Raw genomic sequence first — 25,956 nt, 5'->3', positions numbered from 1 at the left:
CTGGGGATTGTGTCTGCAGTCAAATACAGAGCCCCTCTCCCACTCAGATCCAGTGCTGAACCACCTGCTGAGGTGCTGATGAGATGGGAAGGGACTCCATCCTGGCTGGGCCACAGATGAGATAGGAGCCATTGTGAGAAAGGAAGTAGAGTGAACAGGCCAGACAACAGGAGAATCCAGGCTATCAGTCAGCAGGCACAGAACTTTATCCAGTGCCAAGTGAGAAATCATGGATATCTCATTAGTGAGGTAATGCAGTGACACATTTATTTTAGAAAGATGACTTTGGCTGATGTACGCCAAAGCAAATGAGAGAACATTGAAATCGGTATTGGGACCGGAGAGGACAAAGCCCAGAGACTATTAGAAGGAACTTGATGTAATCCAGGCATGGGTGTAGGTGACTAGACCATGAGTAGGTGTGGCAATACGGATGGAAAGAATGAAATGTGAAATGGCGTGGAGCCAGCATTGCTTCTGAATGTAGATGATTCTGTAGGGATGATTCTCTTATAGGCAGTCCAGAGCCAGGGGCATTCCATCCATAGAAGGTGGAACGGAGGCTCCAAGAGGTTCATTAACTTGGGTGAATAATTGCTAAAGCAAGGTCACTAGCCAGGATCTTTCTGTTTCCTCTTTTTAAGATAGTCTAGTGACAAAGCAGGCTATTGATGTGGCAGAAAGAATCATCTACATGGGCCAGAGAGATGGTTCAGCAGTTAGGGCACTTGCCTGCAATGCCTAACGATCCTATCCTGGTTTAACTCTTTAGTTCCCACGTAAAGTCAGACGCACAGTGGCATGCCCATTATCTATCTCTCTCTCTCTCTCTCTCTCTCTCTCTCTCTCTCTCTCTCTCTCTCTCTCTCTCAATCTCTCTCTTTTCTACCTTTCTCTACAAATACATAAAAATATTTTTAAAAACCAGAATTGCTTACACAATAGAAGATACTTGAAATAATGAGAATTCAGTATTCTTATACAACAATAATATAAGTGAAACTGCAACTGATAAGGCTGAACATTAAGGAATACACGTAAGAATGGAGAATGTGAAAGAAGCATCCAGAAGGAAACAGGTCAGAAGAATGAGAAGAGAACCTGGCACTCCTAGTGCGACAGCAGCCAGTAAGTAGGCTGTGGTTCACAGTGCAGCTGGTGATGGACGATCAAGTGACCCTCAGTAACCGTTGGCAAACGAAGGCAGGCCCGGGGGTACGAGTTGAGTCTTCACTGCAGGCTGGAGGGACAGGAAGGCTGCCAGTGGTGACGTGGGGGAAGAAAGTGAGGTCCAGCTGCAGAGGAAAATCTGATACATCTGACGCTGCATTCTCTGGGCTCCCTTTCTCCACTGAGCCAGTCGGGGACAAATGGAGAGACTGAGGTAAGGAAGGCTGAATGATCACAGGGTGATAGTGAAGAGTGAAGTCTGCCAAGGAAGCCCAAAGAGAGGCTGGAAGCATCTGGCTGCCAAGCATGACGGGAAGGGCCTCCGAGCCGTGGTAGCCAGAGAAGTTAGGAGCCAAGGGAGTAATGAGTTTCCCGTCAGTCGCATTTAATGGCAGCCAAGTGGATCATTGCAATCTTGGCTCAGTTGCTTTTCAAAATGATTAAGATTGGTCCAGGCCTGCTCTTCTCATGGAGCCTCAACCGGACACGCTGCACACTCAAGAAAGGCTCGTGGGCAGAGATGCAGCGGGGAGGAAGCGAGGCCCGTATGCTGTTCAGTGTGCCTGACAAACAGCTCTTTGAAAGGGGGCTCTCTGGTGGAGGAGACCATTCCTGATGCACTGATGTGACCAGCTTCTATGTCAGGTGCAGTGAACTGGGATTGGACAAAGAGGATGTCGTGGAGACATTACAATGCAAGGCTGGGAGCTGGGAGAAACACTTTAAAGAAAGGGAACGTTAGGATTTGATATTTATTTGTTTATTTATTTATTTTGGTTTTGGAGGTAGGGTCTCGCACTAGCTCAGGCTGACCTGGAATTCACTATGTGGTCTCAGGCTGGTCTTGAACTCATGCAATCCTCCTACCTCTGCTTCCCGAGTGCTGGGATTAAAGGCGTGTGCCACGACGCCCAGCTGGATTTGGATATTTAGAAAGGGAAGCAAATTGACCGCTCGTACATTCCAGTGAAGATTTTGCAGGGGGAGATAAATGAGGTGCGCCCTGGGGCAGGAGATGCTGTAATTCCGGAGTGTAGGTTTGGCTCTGGAGTTGAGGTAGGATTGAAGATGGGGGACTTTACGGGAAAGAAACAATTTCTGTGTTCTGTGTGATATGGTGGGCAGGAGGAGTCATTGCTTAGTCCACGTCAGGTGGAAATGTGTATATTAAGAATTAACAAAAGGAATATTAATCTTTCCAAAATGGGGAGGACAGCTAAGTCTGGAGCCTGGGAGTTTTGGGAAATGTGTGAAAAAAAAAAAAAGAAGAAAGAAAGAAAGGAAGAAAGGAAGGAAGGAAGGAAAGAAGGAAGGTAGGAAGGAAAAAAAGGAAGGAAGGAAGGAAGGGAGGGAGGAAAAGGAAAAGTCATTCCCATGTTGAAGACTCAAAAGCAGATCATCTTCCTCTTATATCTCTAACCCTTCATTCTTACAGTAATGAGTAAACAAATTTAAAGAGGTTCTGTCGAATCATGTGAGAAATCTACATAAAGTACAAGTTGATTCTTAGAATCTAGTTCAACTTACCAGCATTGCTTTATTTGAATGTAATTTGGAAATATCCTAAGATGATTGTGATGTCCCCCTGCCTAATTTAGAGCTCACATGTTTGCCTTCTCACAGGAGAGACCTGGTCACAACTCCCCAAGCCACTTAAGTTGTAAGATAAACCTGCCTGATGTCCTACCTCAGCAGACACCACCGCTCCATGGTCGGGGCTATATGCTACCGTCTGTTCGTATCTGCTTCGTAGATAACTCTTGAATGGGTGGCTGAGGCTGACATTTTTTTTTTTTTTTTGAAAGCCAGGCACTTCTTTACTGCCTGTTAATCTAACTTCTGCTTTCGTTCAAGTTTATAAGTAATCAGCTGTGCTCTGGACAGTAAGGCATTCTGTGTGGGCCTGTTGAAGGGAAAGGACTGCTCAGATGGCCACGACACTCTGGTGTGACCTGCGGTGCTCATGTCATAGAGGCATTGGGTTTACAGGAGCACTGGGGGGTTGCGTTTGAAAAGTGGCAGCCCCTTGGTGTCCCCAGGACCCAGCGGAGCCAATGGCACTGCAATAGAGGGGCACAGTTTAGGAATCAGACGGTGCAGGCTGCGTGTTGGCATGCATAGCTCTGAGCGCCTCCTGTGTGGAATACTTCGCCCCAGCCTTTTGCTTACGTGGTGTCCCCTTGTCCTGCAATCACCACATGGCCTGCAACACCCTCAGCGTCATGGGTCACAGTGTTCCCTGATTGCTCTGGTCCCCTGGTCTGTTTTCAGGGCCTCCGTGACTTTTGTCACAAGTAATTGTTGGAGTGATTTTTTTTTTTATTAGTGTCCCTAACTAGACTGCTACTTTTACAATGGCAGAGACATGCCCATTGTCTCCCCATACTGTCCCCAGAACTCGACAGTACCAGGCACAGTCTGTGTTCCAGGAACATGTGAGGAGCCAGTGAACTGTGGTGATGGGAGATTTCCTCGGGTGACATCCCACTAAGACTATTGCTGAGGTTCGTCCCCTTCAAAAATCGATGGACTAACTTTTCAAGTTCACTCACAGACGTTATTCACATCCATGCTTAGCAATTCAAACAGCACCAAATGAAGGTATATTCAGCCCCTCACTTTAGACAACAAACGTTGAAAATTCCTTGTCTTTACCTATAGAATAACCTTGAACAAGTTCCAGTCATCCAGAGTTAAGTGGGTTAATACTTGAGTGATGCCATTTCTCTTTCCAGTCCCCATATATCAGCTTTCATGTTTCAGCTTTGAGATCTTGTGCTTCTTAGTGACGGGGTGAAATGGCCCCAGAGGGCTGTACCCAGGAAACAGGTGGGGCCAGAGCCTTCAGCTAACGTCCTCTTACAACTGTGTATATTTATAGCTAGTCACCTTTGAGAGTCTCTGTTCTTGGATTTCAGGCTTACTGTTAGATATTGTTTAATAAGATAGTAAGACAGGTTGGATAATCCTATGTGATTTCATGAGTATTTTTTAAAATATTTTTATTATTGACAACTTCCATAGTGATAGACAATAAACCATGATAATTCTCTCTCCTCCCCCACTTTCCCCTTCACAACTCCACCCTCCATCATATCCCCTCCCCCTCTCCATCAGTCTCTCTGTTATTTTGATGGCATCATCTTTTCCTCCAAATTGTAAGGATCTTATGTAGGCAGGGCCACGCGCAAAGTGGAACTTCTCTAGTGCGAGTGGACATTTCCACCGTCAGTTTTAACTGTGGAAAGATAAACTTATGTGTGTGTGGACAATTTAATCCCCCACTAATTTGACTCTCAAAAAATGGCTTATATACTTGCCCATTAATTTGATGGGAGGAAAAAAATCTGTCTTTGTACATCTTCCAGCCCTTTATCCCAAAGAGAATGTGAGGTTGCTGTGGTGACCAGACGCTTGAGGAGTGTGTGTGTGTATGTGTATTTGTGTGTGTGCACATATGTTGTGGGGAGCATGCCCTATCGATGCCCAAGAGAGCGCAGGATAAGTAAGTTCATCTAATTACGTTTGAAAAAAATCAGTATGCTAAAACTGAGGGCTTTTCAAACTGTTGGAGTCATTGAACTACAAGCATTAGCTGACTGCAGTGGCTCCGGGCCAGGCATTGGAGACAGAGTGAAGATCCCATTTTAACTTTTCTGGCAGAGCCACAGCTGTTTCCTGACAACCGGCTGCTTAAGAAGGCAGCCGCGCCGGATGGAATCCCCTGGGCTCTAAAACCTAACGGAGCCAAATGTGAAAGAGGTTGAAGTGAGCCTGGTTTGCAGTTTGCCAAAATGATAATTATCTCTTCAATATTGAGCAGTGTCATGCAAGCTACGTAGTAGAATAGGACTCAGTACCCTGCTTGTATCCACATGCGGAGGTGTTACCTGCTCTTCAGGTGATTAGCTAGCAGGTTTCCCCCTCCTTGATGCATTCCTAAGAAGGGTGTTTCCTGAGTAGTCAGTTGCCATTCATTAACTCTTGCCCCAGAAGAAGAAGCCAAGATGAGACTGATCATGCTGCGACATTCCTTCTGAACCCCCCTCTCCCATCTTCTCTAGCTTACAGAACATTGAAATGACAGCTGTCACTCACCAAGTCTAATTCCTGAAGTTGTGTCCTTGTTCCTTCTGTTTTCCATGATACTGTTTATATTTTCCATAATACTAGCTACTGTTCTCATTGCTATGATCAGACATCTGAAAGAAGCGACTGAAAGGAGGAAAGATTGATTTTGGCCCCGTGGTTTGAGGGGTACAGTCCACCATGGTGTATGGAGCTTGCTCACCATCTGGGCAGATCAGGAAGCAGAGGTAGATCAGCAATCTACTTCCTGTAACTAGGTCCTACCTGCTAAAGGCTCCACAGCCTCCCACCAGCTACAAAGCTGTTAGTCAAACACATGAGTTTGTGGTGGTTGTTTCAAACTCAAACCACAACGTGTCAGGAATCAGCTAGCAATTTAATGAACATTTATAGTATACCAGACATTTTTATATAATTATTGAAAATATTTGTAAGCCTGAAAAAACATGCTGTTGCTTAATTTAATGTATCTGAAAAACTAAAGCTCAAAGTCACAGTGTTAGTAATTGGCAGAGCTGAGATTTACACAGAATTCTATCTAGTGTTTAAGCCCATGTTCTTTCTCAAGAATGATTTTAACAATAGTTACAATAAAGTTCGCCAAAGCATGACATACCACGCAGTAATTCTCACAGTAAATGTTAAGGCGGCTATTATGTACTGAAGAAGAGTTAAGTATGGGAAACTGACACACAGAAAGATGAGGTAACTTGCCAAAATAATTTAGCAAATAACAGACTCCGAATTTGAACCCATTTGATCTGGTCAGGCTTTTACTGTGCGGGCAACAGTACCTGCTGGGATTTCGTGGTGCAGGAAACTGGATAAAACCAAAGTAAAGAGTTAAGGGCTGTGTGGCTGAGACAAGCTGAGGATAAAGCATGCTGCAGGCTCAGTGAGTCAGATGTGCTCTTCCTTTCCTTTCTAGGTGCCAGACCCCTCTGGGGCAAGCAGCAAGTCTCCCAGCATGAGCACCGCGGAAACCAAGGTACAAGGAGCCTTCAAGGGTCAGCTTGGGTTAATATCACTTTAAAGTCAATTGTATTGTCATTTGATTGGTGAATGATTTAATTGCTGGCAAAGTTAATTATGCATCTTAGGAGGCTTATAGTATGTAAGTAAACATTTTCTGGTAATTTTTGGTAATTCAGCTCTCCTAATATTGACCTGAAACATCATCTTCAGAGGATTTTTTTTAGAATATTTTTAGAATGGCTAGGGGAAAAAAAGGGTTTTGTTGCTGTTCTGTTTTGTTTTGCGCTTGATTAAGTTTTTGGGAGGATCATAATCTTTCCATATACATTTCTCTGGACCTAAATAAGAACAGGAATTCTGTGCTTCTTGCTGATATGGTCATAATATTTTTGGTAGACATTTAAAAGTGAGAAAGCTTACAGTGACCATAAAAGCAAAGAAACAGAAGCTAATCATTTCAGATGCTTTCTGAAATGTGAGCCAGGGAGGGTACTATCTTACTGGAAAACCTCTGTTGAGCCCTATTTGATATTTAATTTGTTTTTGGAATTTCAAAAGAAAAAGAAAAGGGCTGGAGAGATGGTTTAGCAGTTAATCTCTTGCTTGTAAAACTTAAGGACCCCAGTTCAAGGCTCGATTCCCCAGGACCCACATTAGCCAGATGCACAAGGGGGCGCACACATCTGGAGTTCGTTTGCAGTGACTGGAAGCCCTGGAGTGCCCATTCTCTCTCTCTCTCTTTCTTTCTCTCTCTCTGCCTATTTCTCTCTCTCTCTGTTGCTCTCAAATAAATAAATAAACATAAAACAAAAATAAAAATAAAAAAACAGGGCTGGAGAGATGGCTTAGTAGTTAAGCACTGGCCTATGAAGCCTAAGGACCCTGGCTCAAGGCTCGATTCCCCAGGAAACACATTAGCCAGATGCACAAAGGGGCGCACACATCTGGAGTTCGTTTGCAATGGCTGGAGGCCCAGGCACGCCCATATTCTCTCCCTCTCTCTCTCTCTCTCTCTCTCTCTCTCTCTCTCTCTCTCTCTCTCTCTCTCTCTCTCTGTCACTCTCAAATAAATAAATAAAAATAACCAAGAAAAAGCTACACAATATTCTCAAGTGGGATTGTTACTCAGAGAAAGCTTAATTCAGAGAGATGAATGAAACTTCCCTAAAACCTTCCTCATAGTTACTATCTTTAGGTGTTTCTTAGGAAGATTTCAGAGTGGGAATTAAAGAGTAGATATTTTCAAATTCTCCCAACTCATTCATTTGTATAAACCAATAACTTTAATGCCTTTAGCAGCTATCAGCTCCTTATTACTCAGTTACCTTATGATCTCCAGGACCTATTTGCTTTCTGCCTCTTCCATATTACTGTGCAATGCCAAACTTTTCCTTCCCAGGAGATGTGGCATCCTAACTAGTGCTGTGGGGATCCTGTGGCATCATCTGAATTAGAACACTAAAAGTATTTGAAAACAAACTGACATTTTCCAAAACAAACTGACCATTTACCTAAGCTTTATAAGAGTCATTTAGAAATCAGTCTAGCTTTAAAATTTATATTTCATTGAGCCTTTTGCATCAATATTAATTTCTCAATGACATTCAAAATGTACATTAACTGAACTATGTCATGTGAGTAACATATAAGTTGTCACTAATTAAATCATTTTATTGTGATTTATCATATATCTGGTGCTAGGGATTAAATTCAGAACCTCAGGCTTTCATGTATGCTAGGCAAACACTCTACCAGTGAGCTGCAATCCCAGCTTCTGCTAATCTAATCTTTTTTTTAAAAAAATTATTTTTTTAAAATTTATTTGCAAGCAGAGAGAGAGAGAGAGACAGAGAGAGAAAATGGACATACCAGGGCCTCCAGCCACTGCAAACGAACTCCAGATGCATGTGCCCCTTGTGTATCTGGTTTACATGGGTCCTGGGGAATCAAACCTGGGTCCTTTGGCTTTGCAGGCAAATCGCCTTAACCACTAAGCCATTTCTCCAGCCCTGCTAATCTAAACTCAATCTCAAAAGAATAGAGGAAGAGGATCTACAAGATGAAGCCTCATCAGACTTAGGAAAGGAAAGTCAGAAATGCAGGCTTCATTTTTATTCTTTTGCATCATTCAACTTGTTGCCCAATGCTCATCACCCTGTGTCTCAGCTTGAGGGCTTGACTCAATGTACCCTGTTTTCTAGAGCAAATGTCAGCAATCCTCAGGCATCACAAAGCATTAGTCATGACAACTGGAGTCCAAAGACACTGTGGGGAGAGAGGAACACAGAGAATGGAAGAGAGGGGAAGGGGAGACACAAGTAACCTGCCCATGATGAACCGTTGCCATTGACTGACTTGAGGCCACTTTGGGCCTCAATGACCGTGACTTGGTATATGTCATTCCCACTATTCTCAATCATCATATTTTCATGAGCTTCTAGTGTTTGACTCAGTAATCACACTAGCCCCCTCTTAGGGAATTTAGGGAGCTTGAGCTTGGCGAATTCATGTCTCCAAATACTTTGGACTTTTAAAAAAATATATGCTAATTCAAGAAAATATTTGTACCAAGTCGTTGTCATTAAAATAAGTTAGGCTATCTCTGAAGGGGATAATATGTCTAGATTTATGCCCTGTATCCTTATTCCTGGAATATTAGAAGTGGTTCTCTCACACCATTGAGTATAACATGGAAGGTGAAGTAATTTCTAGTTGAAATTCCTGATGGTGACAGATGACACAGCTTGCCACGCTGTCTTTTTTGTGACATTAGATGTGCGTCTTTGCTTCAGTTTTCCTGTGTGTATTGAGTGAAGGAAAATAATGATAGCATCTACTTCTGAAGAGTCTATCAGTAAACAAACATGTGGATAATACCTACCCACGTCAAACGCCCAGTGTGAGTGAACCACTGACCAATGTAGAGAAATCATCCAGCTCACCAGTACGCATCTCCAGTTCCAGCACAAGTGTCCTTGGGAACTGATTCAACTTCTTCTGCCTCAATTTAGTCCCTGCAAGGCAGGCACAGGGATAGCACCTCTCTTGATAGTTACTCCAACTGGCAAGTGAGTTGACTATTATAAAGTTCAGAGAAGAGCTGGAAGGATGGCTTAGTGGTTAAGGCATTTGCCTACGAAGCCAAAGGATCCCGGTTCAATTCTCCAAGACCCACGTGAGCCAGATGCACAAAGGGGGCTTGTGCATCTGGCTTCTGGAATTCGTTTGCAGTGGCTGGAGGCCCTGGTGTGCCCATTCTTTCTCTCTCTCACTCTCTCGCTCTCTCTTTCTCTCTCAAATAAATAAATAAAATATATTTAAAAAAATAAAGCTCAGAGAAGACCTGATTCCTAAGAGGTGATTCATGAATTCTCACCAGCTCTTACTGACCACTGTCCATGTTACGTTTAGTGCCACCACCACCAAAATCCACTGTAGTGATTACTGATTTGAAAGTATGCTGCATTTCAGGCTGATATCCGAATATCCAGTCTCAATCATAGTTTAAAGTTCTCCCAAGCAAACAAATTGGAAACTACGAATAAATTCAAATCACTGCTGCAGCAGATGGCTTATTTTCTTGTTAATCATTTAATAAATTACATTTCCATAAACTCAAAAAAAAGAATGAACACAAAATTTTTTTAAATTTTTTATTTATTTATTTGAGAGTGACAGACACAGAGAAAAAGACAGATAGAGGGAGAGAGAGAGAATGGGCGTGCCAGGGCTTCCAGCCTCTGCAAATGAATTCCAGATGCGTGCGCCTCCTTGTGCATCTGGCTAACGTGGGACCTGGGGAACCGAGCCTCGAACCGGGGTCCTTAGGCTTCACAGGCAAGCGCTTAACTGCTAAGCCATCTCTCCAGCCCAATGAACACAAATTTTAAAACCCTTTAAAAACATTTCTTTTGGGCTAGAGAATGGCTTAGTGGTTAAGGTGCGTGCCTGTGAAGCCAAAGGACCCAGGTTTGATTCCCCAGGACACACGTAAGGCAGATGTACAAAATGGTGCATCTGGTGTTCATTGGCAGTGGCTGGAAGCCCTGGCATGGCCCCCCTCTCTCTGTCTCCCTCCTTCCCTTCCTCCTTCTTACTCTCTCTCAAATAAATAGAATAGAATGTATTTTTTAAAAAAAAAAACATTTCTTTTCATCATCAAACATGATTTTGTTCTCCAAACATTACATGTATTTGTATGACCTGGAGTCAAGTACAAGATATGATGAATTAAGAGGCTTATTTTTGACTAAGTGTCTTCAGGTAGTAAAATAAAAAAGATTAGAAGCTTTGTGCTGGTACCATCAAGCAGCCAGGAGAGAAAAAAATGTGGCAAAGGGCATTAGGCTTGATTTGAATTTGCTTATTTTGAGAAAAGTTTATAGGGCTAGAGAGATGGCTCAGAAGTTAAGGCACTTGCCTGCAAAGCCAAAGGACCCTGGCTTGATTCCTCAGATGCACAAGGAGACGCATGCATCTGGAGTTGCTTTATAATGGCTGGAGGCCCTGGCGTGCCCATTCTCACCCTTTCTTCTGCCTCTTTCTCTTTGTCTCTCAAGTAAATAAATATAATATATTGTTTAAAAAATTATAAATCAACTTTTGTTCTTGATTTGTCTCTTAGCTATATCAAAATTAGATGCATTTATGGAGCTTTGTTTTTTGTCTCATTTTTACACAGGTAACTTAGTTGGGTAAAACTAAAATATTACATGAAAAGTATTAAATTAAAAACAGTTCTTCAATAGTTTTAGAATTATAGATTATATCTCTATATAAGGACTATGATATGAACTAATATTTATAAAATTGTCTAAGATTGTGTTGAGAGAATTTCAAAATAAAACTTGTAATGATACTAACAACTTTATTGTTTTAGTCATAGCCAATTGCTGGAAACACAGATTTAAAAGAGTATCACTCAGCCTTTGAACAGAGAAGGAAGAGAAAAGAAATGGAATAGAAGTAAATTTGATAATTAAAATCTTCGCAGAAAAAAAAACAAAACCTTTAAACCCAAACTGAAATACTTCTTTGGGGCCTGAGTGTGTGTGTACCTAAATGCTCATTGGCATTACATACACATGCATTGAATGCATACGTAAAGTAAGAATGGACCTTGATAAACACATTTTAGTCCGTTGTGTCCATGTAACTTATTTGACTGGCAGATAAAATCACGCTTGGGGCTCTGCTTTTATATTAGGCAATTCCAGTCGACAAACAGATGGAAGGACCACATCCTCCCAACAAGAAAAGACACAGAAAACAGGTGACGTGGTTCATTGCGCCAGGGCATCTCTTAACTAATGGCCACTTTAGCCGCTCTGCACATGCTATAGCCACAGTTCACAGTCTTCTGTAACACCCTGGCTTCTAGCACAAGCTTCCTTCAGGCTTAACTACCCATCAGCCATTCTCCGGCAGTACATAGTCATTGCTTTCTGCGGCCGTGGCTCTGTTGGTTCATGCTTTCAGCCAGACTTGTAGCAAGTCTTCTACAGAGAAGTAGATCTATTTGTGACTTTGAAACATACGACACCTTGGCTTTGAAGAATAAAGCCTTTTATTTGAAGTTTTGGTACACATAGCAAAAAAAAAAAAAATCAGAATTGCTTATGAATAGTAAGAGCGTTTGTGTGTTTATCTAAAGAGTCACAATTGTAAGAAAGCCATAGTTTATGGTGACATCCAAATTATCTTTTGAGCTTGCTTAGTTGAAGAAAATCGATCATAATCTTGGTAAACTATGTCTATTTTTATTTTCTTCTTTCCTTTTCTTTCTTTTTGATCTTTTTTTTTTTTTTCTGGATTTAGGCTGTGAAAACAGAACCTGAGAAGTCACAATCAAGTAAGGTAAATAATTCACATCTGCTGGGGTAATTTCAATTCTTTTTTGACAGTAATGAATAAGCAGTGTCCTACACTGTGCTAGGATAATAGGATTTGTCAGGTATTTTAAGTGAGTTTGGGCTATCCTATTGAATATGATTGCAAAGAATATACATAAAACATTAAGTTCTTACATAGTTAAAAATAACTAATACTTTATAGTCAAGCCTATGTGTTTTGCAAACCTATTATGCAAGTCTAGACTTTTTTAAAAAATATATTTTATTTATTTATTTGAGAAAGTGTAGGTGTGCCTGCCACTACAAATTAATTCTACATGCATGCACCCCTCTTTGCATCTGGCTTTATGTGTGTGCTGGGGACTCAAACCTCAGGCTGTCAGGTTTTGTAGGCAAGCACCTGAACCACTGAGACATCACTCCAGTCTCAACATCTATATTTTATGCATGATATCTTCTTTTGAAAAGGGGGGCCAGAGAAATGGCTTTGCATTTAAGGCACTTGCCTGAGAAACCAACGGACCCAGGTTCAATTCCTCAGTACCCACATAAGCCAGACAAATAAGATGGAGCATATGTCTGGAGTTTGTTTGGAGTTCATTTGCAGGGGCATGAGGCCAGGTGTACTCACTTTCTCTCTATCTGCCTTTCTCTCTCTCTCAAATAAATAAATTAATTAAATTACCCCTAGATCCACAGGGCACAGTTTTGACAGTTCTCATCTGGGTTGGCAGAGCTGGTAATCAGTTTACTCAGGGTTTTTCCCTTGCTATTCTGATCAAGGCCACCCAAACTGACAGCTGCTGTCTTTATGTACTGCCGGATCCCAGGGTGTCTTTGGCAGCATAAACCCTTCTCTTCAGTAAAATGCTGCACTTTTTTTTTTCAAGTGTGTAAGCAAATACCTAAATAAGACCACAAGGAAGAAAGCAGAGATGCTGTGAGGGAAGTGTTAGTATGGGATGCGTAGGGCAAGGTGAGATCCTGGGGCGAAAGGTGAGGCTGATCTGGAAAGGCCTCTTGGTGAGCTCTAAGAGTGGTCCTTGCGTAGTGGATTAGAGAGGGAAGAATTCAGCAAGTAGGTGAATGTTGTCTTCTATTCCACACTTACATGTTTTTGGCTTGTCTACCAATGTAGACAAATGTCAAAAGAATTAAGTCACTGGTGATTTGATCTTCTTTATTTATAAAAAAAAAAAAATCTTTAAAAAACTCATTACATGCTATGAAAGGAAACCTTTAAAAAGAAATAAATTTCTAGAGCCAGGCATAGTAATGCACGCCTTCAATCTCAGCACTCAGGAGGCAGAGTTAGGAGGATCACCATGAGTTTGAGGCTGCTCTGAGACCACATAGTGAATTCCATGTCAGCTTGGGCTACAGCAAGACTCTACCTCGAAACCACGACCCCCCAAAATGAATGGGGATCCCTGTTCACCAAACTTAGTAATCACCTTGGTCCTCTGATGTCTGCATGGATAGATTGACAGTTACTAATTTACCTGGTGAATTGTGAAGGAAACCAGAAATTTAGAGAAATGGGTGTCTTTGAAACCATCTTTCTAAAAGACACGCTCACTTTTTCCTTGTTATAAGCTCCACCAGAGATGTTTGATTGGGTTACTGTTAGCCAGACAACATACATCTGAGCCTGCTCCTTGGAGAAAAAGAAAATGATTTAATTGAAATTTCATTCTTGGAATTATTTAGAAATATAAAAACATAGATTTCTAACATGACAATTAACTTTTTTAATATTTTGAAATGAACAGCCATCTGTGGTTCACGAGAAAAAGTCCCAAGAAGGAAAAGCAGAAGGACACACAGAGGTAAGATGTTGTCACTAAGATTTGAAATTATAAAGTGATGTCTTTTGAAGAGGTATAATCAAAACTCCTCATCATTTGAGATGAATTTTGACCAGGAATAGCTGAAGATTTAGGTTTCGTTTCTTTTACTTTTTCAGCTAAAATGGTGCCACCATGTGGCCATAGCTGGTTTCTCTCTCTCTCTCTCTCTTTTTTTTTTTTTTTTTTTTTACAATTTATCGGAGTGATTCTTGCACAATTCAGTAGTTAATTCCAGTTTGGTGCCTGAAGTGAAACTTTGTCATATTTCCTTCATAATCATTCAAGACTTCACAAATTGAAGGCTACAAAAAGCACAGCTGTTATAACAGCTTTCATCCTACAAAATATCCATGTTACCTCTTCAACTTGTCATGCTAACGTGACATATATGTGTGCTTTCAGCCAAAAAGCCACCCCAAGCATGCGTCCGATAAAGGAAGTAGACATGCCCACAGAGAAAAGGCAGCTTCCAGATTAAACGAGCAGCTGGCATCAGAGAAGTCACCAGAACCAAAGGTAAATCACGGACGTTGATATGATACGAAATCACTAACATCAGCCAATAAGATAGAGCTCACACCAGAGGGCTACGCTGAGTATGTTTTCTATTGCAATGATCTCCTGGGATGTCATTGGCTTCTCACATAGCGCTGTAGGAACTCAGGTCTTGAAGGACCCGAGAAGAGTTTAGGAAAGTGCCCTGCTCAGCCTTCTTCCACCCCTACCCAGTGACCCCCCCATGGCTGACTGCAAGGCAGCGGGCTCTAAGTGGTGTCTCGCAAACAGAAAGTTTTGAATATATGCCGCCTCCAGTGCCCCTCTAAACCTGTGCTAAGGGAACCCCAAGTACCCTGCATTTGTTCATATCATATATTCCTATATCCATTTCCTCTCTCTCTCTCTCTCTTCTCTCAGTTACTCCAACTGATCTTGAGCTCCTGCTCTCAAACACTCCTCCCTCAGCCTCAAAGCCGCTAATACTTAGCCATGCACCACCACACCTACTTTTTAACCTACTTTTTTTTGTTTTGTTTTTTCATGAAAGTCTTGCAGTGTTTTTAGGGTCTTGTGGAAGAGGCTAAACTCAGAAAATGACTCCATAATTCTATACTTAATGGCAGTCAGCCAGCTCTTAGAAAGATAAACATTTAGAGAAGAAGTGTTCTGCTTCATTGAGAGCTGCGGAAGACAATAACCAGGCCTGCTTACCCGTGCACGTTACATCAGAGATCACACATTTATGACAGCATTTAAGTGCAGCCACATGTGTATTTGGCGTACAAGGTTGTTAACATTATTTTTTTGAGACAGAGTTGGGGTTTTATTAAAGTTACTTTAATCATGAGGATTAGGAGAGAGAGAGAGGGGTGCTCAAAAAGACAGTAAGATGTACCCCAGAGCATGGGTGTGGGCTTCTCAAATAAGAGTTTCAGAAACGAAGGCATGCCCAAGTGTGGGTGTGGGCTTCTCCAAAGAGGGCTACCAAAATTATTTAAATTATTTGCTGGCAACTAGAGCTAGTACATTTCACATAAAATCCAAATTTCTTTAAAAATCTGGATAGTGAGATTGGGAATGTGACTTAGCAGGGACAGCCTGCAGCCTGGGTTCCATTTTGGTTCATTTGAAGTGAACAGTAAAAGACCCTGCTGGACACACACACACACACACACACACACACACGTATAAATAAGTAATTTTTTGAGACAGATCCAACAGACTAGCGACCTTGCGCACTTGGGTCACTTTCTATGTCTGGCTTATGTGGGACCTGGAGAGTTGAACGAGTCCTTAGGCTTCATGAGCAAGTGCCTTAATCACTAAGCCATTTCTCCAGCCCTAAATAAATATCTTTAAAAAAAATCAGAATACCTTGCAAAATGAGTGTGTATGGCAAGAACTGACACAGACGTCATATCTGCGGTGTTCTGCAATTCACCACAGTGCACCGGAGCCTACGGAACAAGTGCGGTGGCGTCTGCCCGTTTGTGTGACCTGATTGGATTCTGTAGGCTTTTGAGTGCAGCTCTGTGCGGAACCCAACACTGCCTCACATGCAGCAGCCAGAAAGCTCTCCTGCATCGCTCTGCTCTTGAAGGCAGGCGGGCAGGTGTCAGTGACACTGGAAACTTTTGATCTTGGCAAGCGCCTAATCTACTTATTCTGTCAATCTTTCTTCCCCAGTCTCAGACTAAGTCACAAGACATGACTCCTGCGGCTGCTGGTGTGGCTGCAGCTGCAACGTCTAGCAAAGCCGAGGACAAGGTGAGCACACCTAAACAGATGTCCCAGGACCTCTGTGTTTGTCGGGTTTCTATTTACGTTTCCCAGTTTTCCTGTCTCCACTTATACCAATCCATAGTACATAAAAAGCAAGCTTGTTCTTTTGTTTGTTGGTTGGTTGGTTGGTTGTTTTTTTTGGTTTTTCTAGGTAGGGTCTCACTCTAGCCCAGGCTGACCTGGAATTCACTATGGAGTCTCAGGGTGACCTCGAACTCATGGCAATCCTCCTATCTCTGCCTCCTGAGTGCTGGGATTAAAGGCGTGAGCCACCACACCCAGCTCGTTTTTATTTTTAAAAAGTCATTTCTTAGGTTCTGAATGAGACTGTGGACCTTTGCAAACATTTATTATGCATATGTATTCATATTTTTTCCTCCTACAAAGGGATTATTTATACATTTTACTCATTTTTTTCTCCTTTGCTATACTAAAAAATTCTAAACACTTATGAATGAGAAAATGTTCTTTCTGTCACTTGTTGCAAATATTTTCACTAGTTCATTGTTTGCTTTTTGACTTAGGGCATTTTTGCCACACAGGATGTCCTAAAGAATATGTAAAGTAATTGTTTATATTTTCCTTTTTGATATTGTGGTTTGTGTTATGGATACAATAATTCTTGCCATTCCCTTATTCTTTTATTTAATCTTACCAATATTCATATCTAAACCAGTAAGGCTTCACAGCTTACATCTAAGTCTTCACTGAATTGCAATTGATTTGACATAATAAATGAAGTAGAAATATTAAAAAATTATGTTCAGATAACCTGTCATTTAGCTAAATGGAATGATGTTTATAAGTGAGAATTTTTGAACCAGAGAGTACCTTTGAGGGACATAAAATGAACAAGATATTTAAAATGATTTTTAAAATATTTTATTTTTATTTATTTATTCATGAGAGAGAGAATAGGTGTGCCAAGGCCTCTATCTATACTGCAAACGAACTCCAGATGTATGTGCCACCATGTGCATCTGGCTTATGTGGGTACTGGGTAATCAATCCTGGGTCCTTAGGCTTCATAAACAAGCACCTTACTTAACCACTAAACCATCTCTCCAGCTCCCTTAAAAATGATTTTAAAATGTATATATAAGGCGGGCGTGGTGGCACACGCCTTTAATCCCAGCACTCGGGAGGCAGAGGTAGGAGGATCGCCATGAGTTCGAGGCCACCCTGAGACTCCATAGTGAATTCCAGGTCATCCTGAGCCAGAGTGAGACCCTACCTCGAAACCCCCCAAAAATGCATATATATTTAATAATTATTTACTGGACACCTGCCATTTATAAAGCCTAGTGTGAATATCAAGGGCATTAACATGTGAGTTGGCTCAGATTCTGCCTTCTGAATTCATAGATATGAAATAAATTGCATAAAATGTCCATGAGCATTGAGTAAGCCCTGCTTGAACGTCCATACCGGCTGTCTGCTCCTAGTGCCTCGCTGACAGTCCCAACATCAGCACGCTGCGGGTGGGAAGCGTCCAGGGGAGACGTGACCAGCCCTGCCGGGTACAAGCGTAAGCCCTGTGCTGCCCATGCCCTGGGAAGCGTTCCTTGGCATCTCAGAGGAGTTTCAGGTGCCAGCCTGGGAGCGTGAGCTGAGAACAGAGTTAGTCATCTGTCAGTTTGGAGGACGGCCATTGGTGGGAAGCCACAAGCAAGGAAGTGACGCAATACTAGGAAAACAGGAATGAAAACAGGACAGCATAGTGTGCACTTTCACATGGTTGGTTCTCAGAACTGGGAAAAGTGAAGGCTGCATGGTAAAGAAAGTCACAGGAAGAAAGCGTGGTACTGCACGCCGAAACATAATGATTCTTCAGGCTGGAGGAGACCAGGCATATTATTCTAACCAAACTCATGTAGACTTCCTATAGAGTGGAGGCAAAATTAGCAAATAGTTTTTTTGTTTTTGTTTTTGTTTTTCGAGATAGGGTCTCAATCTAGTTTAGGCTGACCTGTAGTCTCACGGTGGCCTTGAACTCACAGCGATCCTCCTACCTCTGCCTCCCAAGTGATGGGATTAAAGGCGTGCACCAACACACCGGGCTTACAAACAGTTTTAAATAAAAATACAAAACCCTTTTCATGTGGATTTTCATGAAATCCCATACTTGCCCCAGTGATAACATATTACCATCTTGTGCCAAGGAGGGATACGTGAATACAATGAGGTGTACCTAAATACAGTGAGGGGTACCTAAATACAATAACTTGTACCTGAAATGGGATGAAGAAAGAGGCTCACAGCCAGGCATGGTGGCACACACATTTAATCCCAGCACTGGGGAGGCAGAGTTAGGAGGATCGCTGTGCATTCGAGGCCAGTCTGAGACTACATAGTGAATTCCAGGCCGGCCTGGGCTAGAGCGAAACCCTACCTCGAAGCAAAGACAAAAAGAGGCTGAGTCCTGGGTTCAAAATGTGGTTCTGGCCCTTCCTGTGTATCCCAAGGATGGTCAGCTAATCTCTCTGAGCCTTCCTTTCCCCATCCCAAATGGGATTTTAAAGCAGTTCTGAAAGATTATATGACACATACATTGTAATATCCAGGGGTTGGTATATGATTGATGCAAGTAATAATAGGATGAATTCAGCCTAAAGTATGTAATGGTGTCATTTCATAAATGTGTGTGAATGGAGCTGTTGTGTCTTTCTCAACTCCCACCAGAAAAACGAAGAGAAATCATTAACTCCAGCCGGACCAGGTGGAACCAAGCCGGACAAGTCACCTGGAAAGGTATGCAGGTCACAGTACATAGTATGATGGTGTCCTCTGTTCTGGGCTTAGTTATCTCACTTGCATTTCTTGTTGGTAAACAAGGCGAAAGAGATATCTTAACTGTTTTAATGACTTATCTGTTTTAAGGAATTATGGTTGGGTTGAAAGTGCAGACTCAGGCTAGTCTAGAACTCTGTTTTGAATACTCCCGTTTCATCTCACAGAGTTTATATAAGTTTCATTCCTGAAATGTATCTTATTTAGCCAAATGGATTACCAGAGAATATAAGGAACCTCTTTAATCTGAAATATCCTCCGCTTCCCCCCCCCAAAAAAAAAACAAAGTAAAAAAGGAAGAAACCAAAAATAATTCTAAAACTAATAGGCCCTAAATACTCTTACATATATCAATAATCAGGGTTGTCCTAAAATTGTTATGGAAATAAGATAGTTACAGACAAAAAGGCAAATTTTTAGTAGCCCCAGTAGGTTTGAGGTAAATTTTGAAGGATCTTTCCCTGACTGTTGTTTTCCTCTGAACACATGAGTTATTATACATCATTAATTACTCATAATTAATGAGTATTAGTAGCTTTGCACTTGCTATCCTGAATTAAGCCCATATCAACACACTAAACTGACAGTTCATGTAATTTTAATATCAGCTTTAGCTAATTTCTGTTTACAGATATCTTTGGGCAAATAAAGGCACCACAGCAACAAAAGCCAAAAGAATAAAATGCAGAGAAATTTATTATGTATTTATTACTTATTGGAAAGAGGTGGTAGCTAGAGATTTTGTTGGGATTATTTGTGTAAATCTCTGGAAAATAACTAATAATCAATAAATACCAAATACCATGTTGCTGTAACAACATGATCATAATTCTTTGTATTTTTTTAATCTTTTCTTTTTAACTGTCAGTACATTGGTTTGGCAGCTTTAATGAGCTTATACATTTGCTTGTGTAGTTAATGACTTCAGAGGTTTTGAAATGGTGATTCTTATGTGAATGTGGTGTTTTATTTTTCCAGCTCAGAATCTGTACTCTGAGTCTTAGACAAAAAAAAAAAAAGATTGGTCAGAATTTTAAATATATTGAAGTGTGGAAAATCTATTGTCAGATAATATTCTGTGGGTTTTTAAAAAAAGATCAGGTGAAGAGCTGGGTGTGGTGGCACACACATTTAATCCCAGCACTCGGGAGGCAGAGGTAGGAAGATCGCCATGAGTTCGAGGCCACCCTGAGAATCCATAGTGAATTCCAGGTCAGCCTGAGCTAGAGTGAGACCCTACCTCAGAAAACAGCAACAACAACAACAAAAAAATCAGGTGAAATATGTCTAACAAACAGCATTTAGATATGTGGTCTCTTTCCTTTCCAGTCAGGCACGGATGCCGCTCTTGATGACTTGATTGACATGTTAGGAGAACCTGAGGAAGCGAGAGAAGAGCCCACGCCATACACGGGACCAGCGGTTGAGGTAGGCGGTGCTGGGTGTCAGCAGAGATGCCTCTTCAGCGAGTAGCAGAGAAAACAGAAAATACCTAATGTTCTGCTGCTTGGATCTAGGCAGGCTGGCATCAGTGTGGAATAGTGGCAGCCGAAAGATTAGTGTTTAAAACAGAATGGCTCATCCTATGAGTTAGGGTTGAGGTCAGAAATCTGTCATTCTGTGGCAGATACCCAGTTGCACTGACTGCAAGTGTTCGATTGGGCTGAGAGACTCCAATGGGAACACGATGTAACCTACTGGTCATAAAGATCCGTTTTCCATCCTTGGGGTTTAAGTGCAATGGATTTGAACTTTGATTTCTAGATATTTACAATCCCGAGTTTACTCCTATTCCTAATTCCTATCAATAAAATTAATTATATGTTTACTAAAAGCATACTGTAGCATGCTTATGGAGTTCATTTGCAGTGGCTAGAGACCCTGGTGTGCCCATTCTCTCACTATACCTATTTACCTCTCTCTCTCTCTCTCCCTAAAATAAATAAATAAATAAATAAAATTCTTTTTAAGTATGCCATAGAGCTGGAGAGATGGCTTAATAGTTAAGGCATTTGCTTGCAAAGCCAAAGAACCTCGGTTTGATTCCTCAGGACCCACGTAAGCCAGATGCACAGGGAGCACATGCGTCTGGAGTTCGTTTGCAGTGGCTGGAGGCCCTGGCATGCCCATTCTCTCTCTCTCTCCTCTCTCTCTCTCTCTCTCTGTCTCTCTCTGTCTTTGTGCCTCTTTCTCACTCTCTCAAATAAATAATTTTTTTAAAGTATGCCACAGATTATGTGAAAATATTTTCAAAAGCTGTAACAGAGGATTTGTTTTTAGAGCTGGCACAGAATTAAAAACACACAGAAAAATATAACTCAGCCTAAAATTAGGAGAAACTCACATGGACAATGAACAAGCAACAAGAAAAAAATTCTCCCAACTAGTAAAACAATATGAAGGCATGGAGTGGTGCAGCTTGCTTACTTGGGCTTGGCATGAGTGTAAATGTCTTGGCAGCTCACTTTAGGCAGGCGCTGCAGATATCTATATCTTCAACCAGAATCTTGGAGGGGAAGAGAGGCTTACCAAGTACACACAGTGATAAGAACTGGTGAAACATTTGGAAACAATTTGGTCACCAGAGGGCAGGATAACATGCAGTGCTTCATAGTGGTGAAAATGAGTCACTGGTGTATCAACATGGATACATTACAAAAATCAGAAATTTGAAGAAATAAATTAGAATTAGAATGCTATATAGAAAATGATACCATTTGTATAACATTTGAAAACACTCAAAGTAATGTTGTATATTGCTTATGGATTCCTTTGTACATGATATTTTTAAAAATATGGGGCTGGAGAGATGGCTCAACAGTTTAGGCACTTGCTTGCAAAGCCCAAAGGCCTGGGTTTGATTCCCCTGTCCCCACAGACAGCCAGATGCACAGAGTGGCGCATGCATTTGGAGTTCATTTGCAGTGGCTGGAGGCTCTGGAGCTGTCTTTTTCTCCCTCTGTCTTTGCTTGCAAATAAATAAATAAAAATATTTTCCAGAGGAGCAATAAAATTATGTTTCTTGGTATTAAAATGTCATTGATTAAATGAAAATATTTTTTAAAAGATGTAATGGGTGATTTATTTCTCGAGTTTATAAAGAAGGAAAGAACAGAGAGACAAAGACAATAAAAAAACAGTGGAGGTGACAAACTTAAAGTACAGGATGGTGGTTCTAAAGTCAATTAAATATGAGTACAATTAGAACTTCAGTGTTGCATTTAAGTTTCAGGTTTTTAATGATTTATAGTTGCACAATAGTTTCACAAATTAATAATGGAATCGTACCTTGGTTTCATATAACACCTGCATAATATCTTAAGTGTGTGCTTTTGTTCCAGGATGTAATCGACTCTGCCTACCTTGAGGCCCTGGGCATCAGAGAAGGGAGCATTCCTCCGGAGTATAGGAAGCTTTTGGCTGTAAGTTGCCATTCACTGTTTTCTCACCATTTCTGTTTCGGAAGAGAAGTTTGTAACACTACCTACGCAACTGTTAAGGATTTAGAAAATGGAATGTTGGCCATCACGAAGAAGCTTACCGTAGGTGTTAGTCTTCTGGAGCTGCCGTGATAGAGTGCCACAGGCTAGAGGCTTAGCCGATGTAAGTGTATTTATTGCCTTGTGTTTCTGGACCAAGAAGTCTTACATCACCATGTCAGCTGAGCCAGCTCCTTCCGAGGGCTCTGAGGGAAAGCTGTCTTCTTGTCCTATCTGTTTGGCCTATAGTCTTTTGCCTGGGTCTCTCTTCATGTTACCGTTCCTATCTGGGTTTCTCTGAACCCCAATTTCCCCATGTCATATGACAGCAGTTCTACTGAGTTAGGACCCCCACTAACGCCCTCCTCTTTACTAAGGTACTCTTGCAGAGACCCTACACAAGGTCCCATTCTGAGGCCTTGGGGTTAGGACATCCCCATGTGAATGGGAGCTCACACACTTGTGTTCATCCTAGAGTGAGAATACATTTTGCCAAATCATAAGGGTTATTTTTACTCTCTCAACCTCTTCAAATTAATTTTTGTTTCAGAAAAAGGCAGGGTACACAGGACCTCCTCCAGACTCTCCGGTGAGTTTGCATACGTGTCTTCTGAGATGTACCTCCACACTGTGTCTTGATTTGGGGGAATAGAGCTGCCAATGCTAAGTGGGCCTGATGATGCTGTCCTGCCATCCCCGCTGCTCTCTAGGATAAAGCAGGCCCATGGGAAGTTCAGGGATTGCCTGGGATTCAGGGCGAGTTCAAGGCTAGATGATGCAACTCAGTGAGACTGGACATGGCCAACATAAAGGCAAAGAGGGAGTTGGGAATATAGTCCAGTGGCAGAGGACTTGCCTATCACATGTGAGGCCCTCGGTTCAATCCCCATTACCACCAGAACAAAACATGTACGGAAAAATAGAAGAAACCTACCAGTTTTGTACTTGAGGACCGTGACTTAGCTGATCTCTAAATCAAACGACATTTTTTCTATTCAGAGAAGGTGGGTGGGCATGGGGTTGTCTCACTGCACTTTGGTCCTGTGTATTTTGTTTTGAGGGGCAAGAGAAAGGGATCAATAAAGTATAAGGAGAGACGTGCCAATGACAATAGTTTTAGCACATGTGACCACATGCAACTCCTTTAGAAAGGGGGAAGGTGGGGCTGGAGAGATGGCTCAGTGGGTAAAAAGACCAGTGTGACCACGCCTACCTGTTACCCCAGCCCCGAGGGGACAGAGACAGGAGTAGAGCTAGGGTTTACTCGACAGTCAGCCCTAGTCTAACCAAAACACACGTGGGGGCTCCAGGTTCAGGGACAAGCTCTGTCTCAGAGAAATAAAGTGGAAGAGGAAGATACCCAACATCCTCCTCTGGCCTCCACACACATGTGCACAGGACACATGCATCTGCACACACACACACACACACACACACACACACATACCTGCATACACATATACACACCTTCGGAGGGGGGGAGAGGGAAAGAGTCCCTACTTCCAAACATGGGCTTCGATTGGAGTTGTTACAACAACGATTCTCTTTTAAAAGCAAAGTGATGCAAAGTAAGGTCTTCCTTTGCTGGGCTAACAATCCTGCGGTCGCTCAGCCTCTGTGCTTCTTCACTAGAAACCCACGGGGACAGACGACGCTATAGAAGCCTTGTCGTCTGACTTCACCTGCAGTTCTTCAAGCTCGGGTGGAAACAAATCAGAGAAAGAGGTATTGTTATCTTGCTATTTGTTTTTTAAACTTCAGAAAGAGAGGGAGGGAGAATTGGCACACCAGGGCCTCAGCCACTGAAATCAAACTCCAGATGCTTGCGCCACCTAGTGGGCATGTGCAACTTTGCGCTTGCCTCACCTTGGTGTGTCTGGCTTACACCGGAGCTGGAGAGTCAAACATGGGTCCTTAGGCTTTGCGGGCAAGCACCTTAACTGCTAAGCCATCTCTCCAGCCCCCTTTCTTATTATATTTAAGGAGAACTTTCTGGAAGCTCTCTTGTTAAAGGAAAAGAATCACGTTTTAGTTCTGGGTATTACAATTAAATTTCCACGGTCTCCACATAGAACCTTCCCTATCTTATTTTTCCAGAAATCTCCAGGAGAGGTTTTGAAAGCTCAGTCAGCTGGGGTCACCAGAAGTGCTGCTCCACCCCAAGAGAAGAAAAGAAAGGTGGAAAAGGTACTTTCTTCTTTCAGTAATCAGGGTCCACCTGACTGCAGATACATTCCTTGAGCTTGCTTGCTTGGGCTAATCCCCAAAGTACCCGTGGTGTGGAGCGGAGTTCCTCCCTCGGGTCTCAGTGGTATACTGACGCCACCGAGGGCTGTATTGATCATCTCTAGGCAAGCCTGTGTGTTTTTATAGATCCCCGTGAATGCTTTTAGCGCAGCCTTTTTGGGTATGATCCAAGACCAGCCTCACCATTACAATACACAGACAGGCAATGGCTAGAGAAATTTTCCTCCGGGAGCCCTTCATCATAAGTTTGAGGGGTGAAGGGGTTTGGGCCTTGCAGGTCATTAGAGAGGTGTCGTCACGGTGGTTTCTGTCCACCTTTTCTAACCACAGTCTGCTGTAGCCTAACACTTCAAGATCCTGAAAGTTAATCCCGCAGCTCTGGGCTGGGGGAGAGCCCACGTTCCAGATGCAGGCAGTCCAGATAATGCCAAGGACAGTTCCTATCTGAACTGCAGCTTCCCCTCTGCTGGGCCGAGCAGTTCAGTGTCTTATCTGGTTGAGGGAGGGACCAGTGGTGAGTGCCACACCCTGAGAGTGCGAGTTCCCACAGCCTTGAGCCATTGTGCGGTCAGAGAAGGAGCTAGATCAATTCAGCTTTCTTTACGGCCTGAGCTTCGCTGTGTGGCTGAGGGATGGGGCTGTCAGAAGACTTTTTCAGAGATGTATTTTTAGAAAAGACAGGGTAGTGAAAGCTTACTTTCTTTCTTGCAGCTTTTATTTTGATAAGGGTATTTGATCATGGCATTGCTACCATAGTCATATTTCTTGCTTGCAAATGAGGAGTGTAGTGTATTGTTACTATAGGAATCTGTCTTAGCCCAAACTTTCATTCATTGGTAAGTTCTTTTTCCATTCTTCTTTGCTTAACTTTCATATAAAATTGCCTAACTAATGTAGCTGCCCAAGCAATCAGCAGATGGTTGGTTTAGGCTCCAAACCTGTTCCTTCCCTCCACCCCTCTCTCTTTTTTTCTCTTTTGTTGTTGTTCTCTTTGTTCATGTGCAGAATTTCTCATGTTTGACAGGATGCTATGAGTGATCAAGCCCTCCAGGCTCTGTCAGATTCACTGGGCACTCGGAAACCAGAACCAGAGCTCGACCTCAGCAAGATTAAGGAAGTCAACGAGGTACTCACATTAAAGTCAGTACTCGAAGCCTGTGGGTCTGCGGCTCATGCCACTGTCACTGCCACACGCTTGGAATTCTTTCTTGGCATTCTTATTTC

General features: G+C 42.2%; 1 protein-coding gene across 7 annotated transcripts in view; it reads left to right on the top strand.

Annotated features, from left to right (window-relative positions):
- The window catches only part of Cast (calpastatin), a 117,647-nt gene that overhangs the window by 59,086 nt on the left and 32,605 nt on the right, over positions 1-25,956 (top strand). For 4 of the 7 annotated variants that reach the window (XM_045133633.1, XM_045133635.1, XM_045133632.1 and 1 more), the window contains 13 exons: positions 6,188-6,247; positions 11,441-11,506; positions 12,052-12,090; positions 13,859-13,915; positions 14,339-14,452; positions 16,121-16,201; positions 18,899-18,967; positions 20,336-20,434; positions 22,348-22,428; positions 23,036-23,074; positions 24,118-24,210; positions 24,583-24,672; positions 25,757-25,858. In XM_045133633.1, coding sequence (XP_044989568.1) covers positions 6,188-6,247; positions 11,441-11,506; positions 12,052-12,090; positions 13,859-13,915; positions 14,339-14,452; positions 16,121-16,201; positions 18,899-18,967; positions 20,336-20,434; positions 22,348-22,428; positions 23,036-23,074; positions 24,118-24,210; positions 24,583-24,672; positions 25,757-25,858 — 990 coding nt within the window. The remainder of the gene's footprint in view (positions 1-6,187; positions 6,248-11,440; positions 11,507-12,051; positions 12,091-13,858; positions 13,916-14,338; positions 14,453-16,120; positions 16,202-18,898; positions 18,968-20,335; positions 20,435-22,347; positions 22,429-23,035; positions 23,075-24,117; positions 24,211-24,582; positions 24,673-25,756; positions 25,859-25,956) is intronic. The other 3 variants (XM_045133638.1, XM_045133634.1, XM_045133637.1) reach the window with 1 other exon arrangement.

Source organism: Jaculus jaculus, chromosome 14 (assembly GCF_020740685.1).
Source record: "Jaculus jaculus isolate mJacJac1 chromosome 14, mJacJac1.mat.Y.cur, whole genome shotgun sequence".
NCBI classification, from domain to species: domain Eukaryota; kingdom Metazoa; phylum Chordata; class Mammalia; order Rodentia; family Dipodidae; genus Jaculus; species Jaculus jaculus.
The sequence above is the reverse complement of the archived record's forward strand: the minus strand, read 5'-3'. Positions and strand labels throughout refer to the sequence as shown.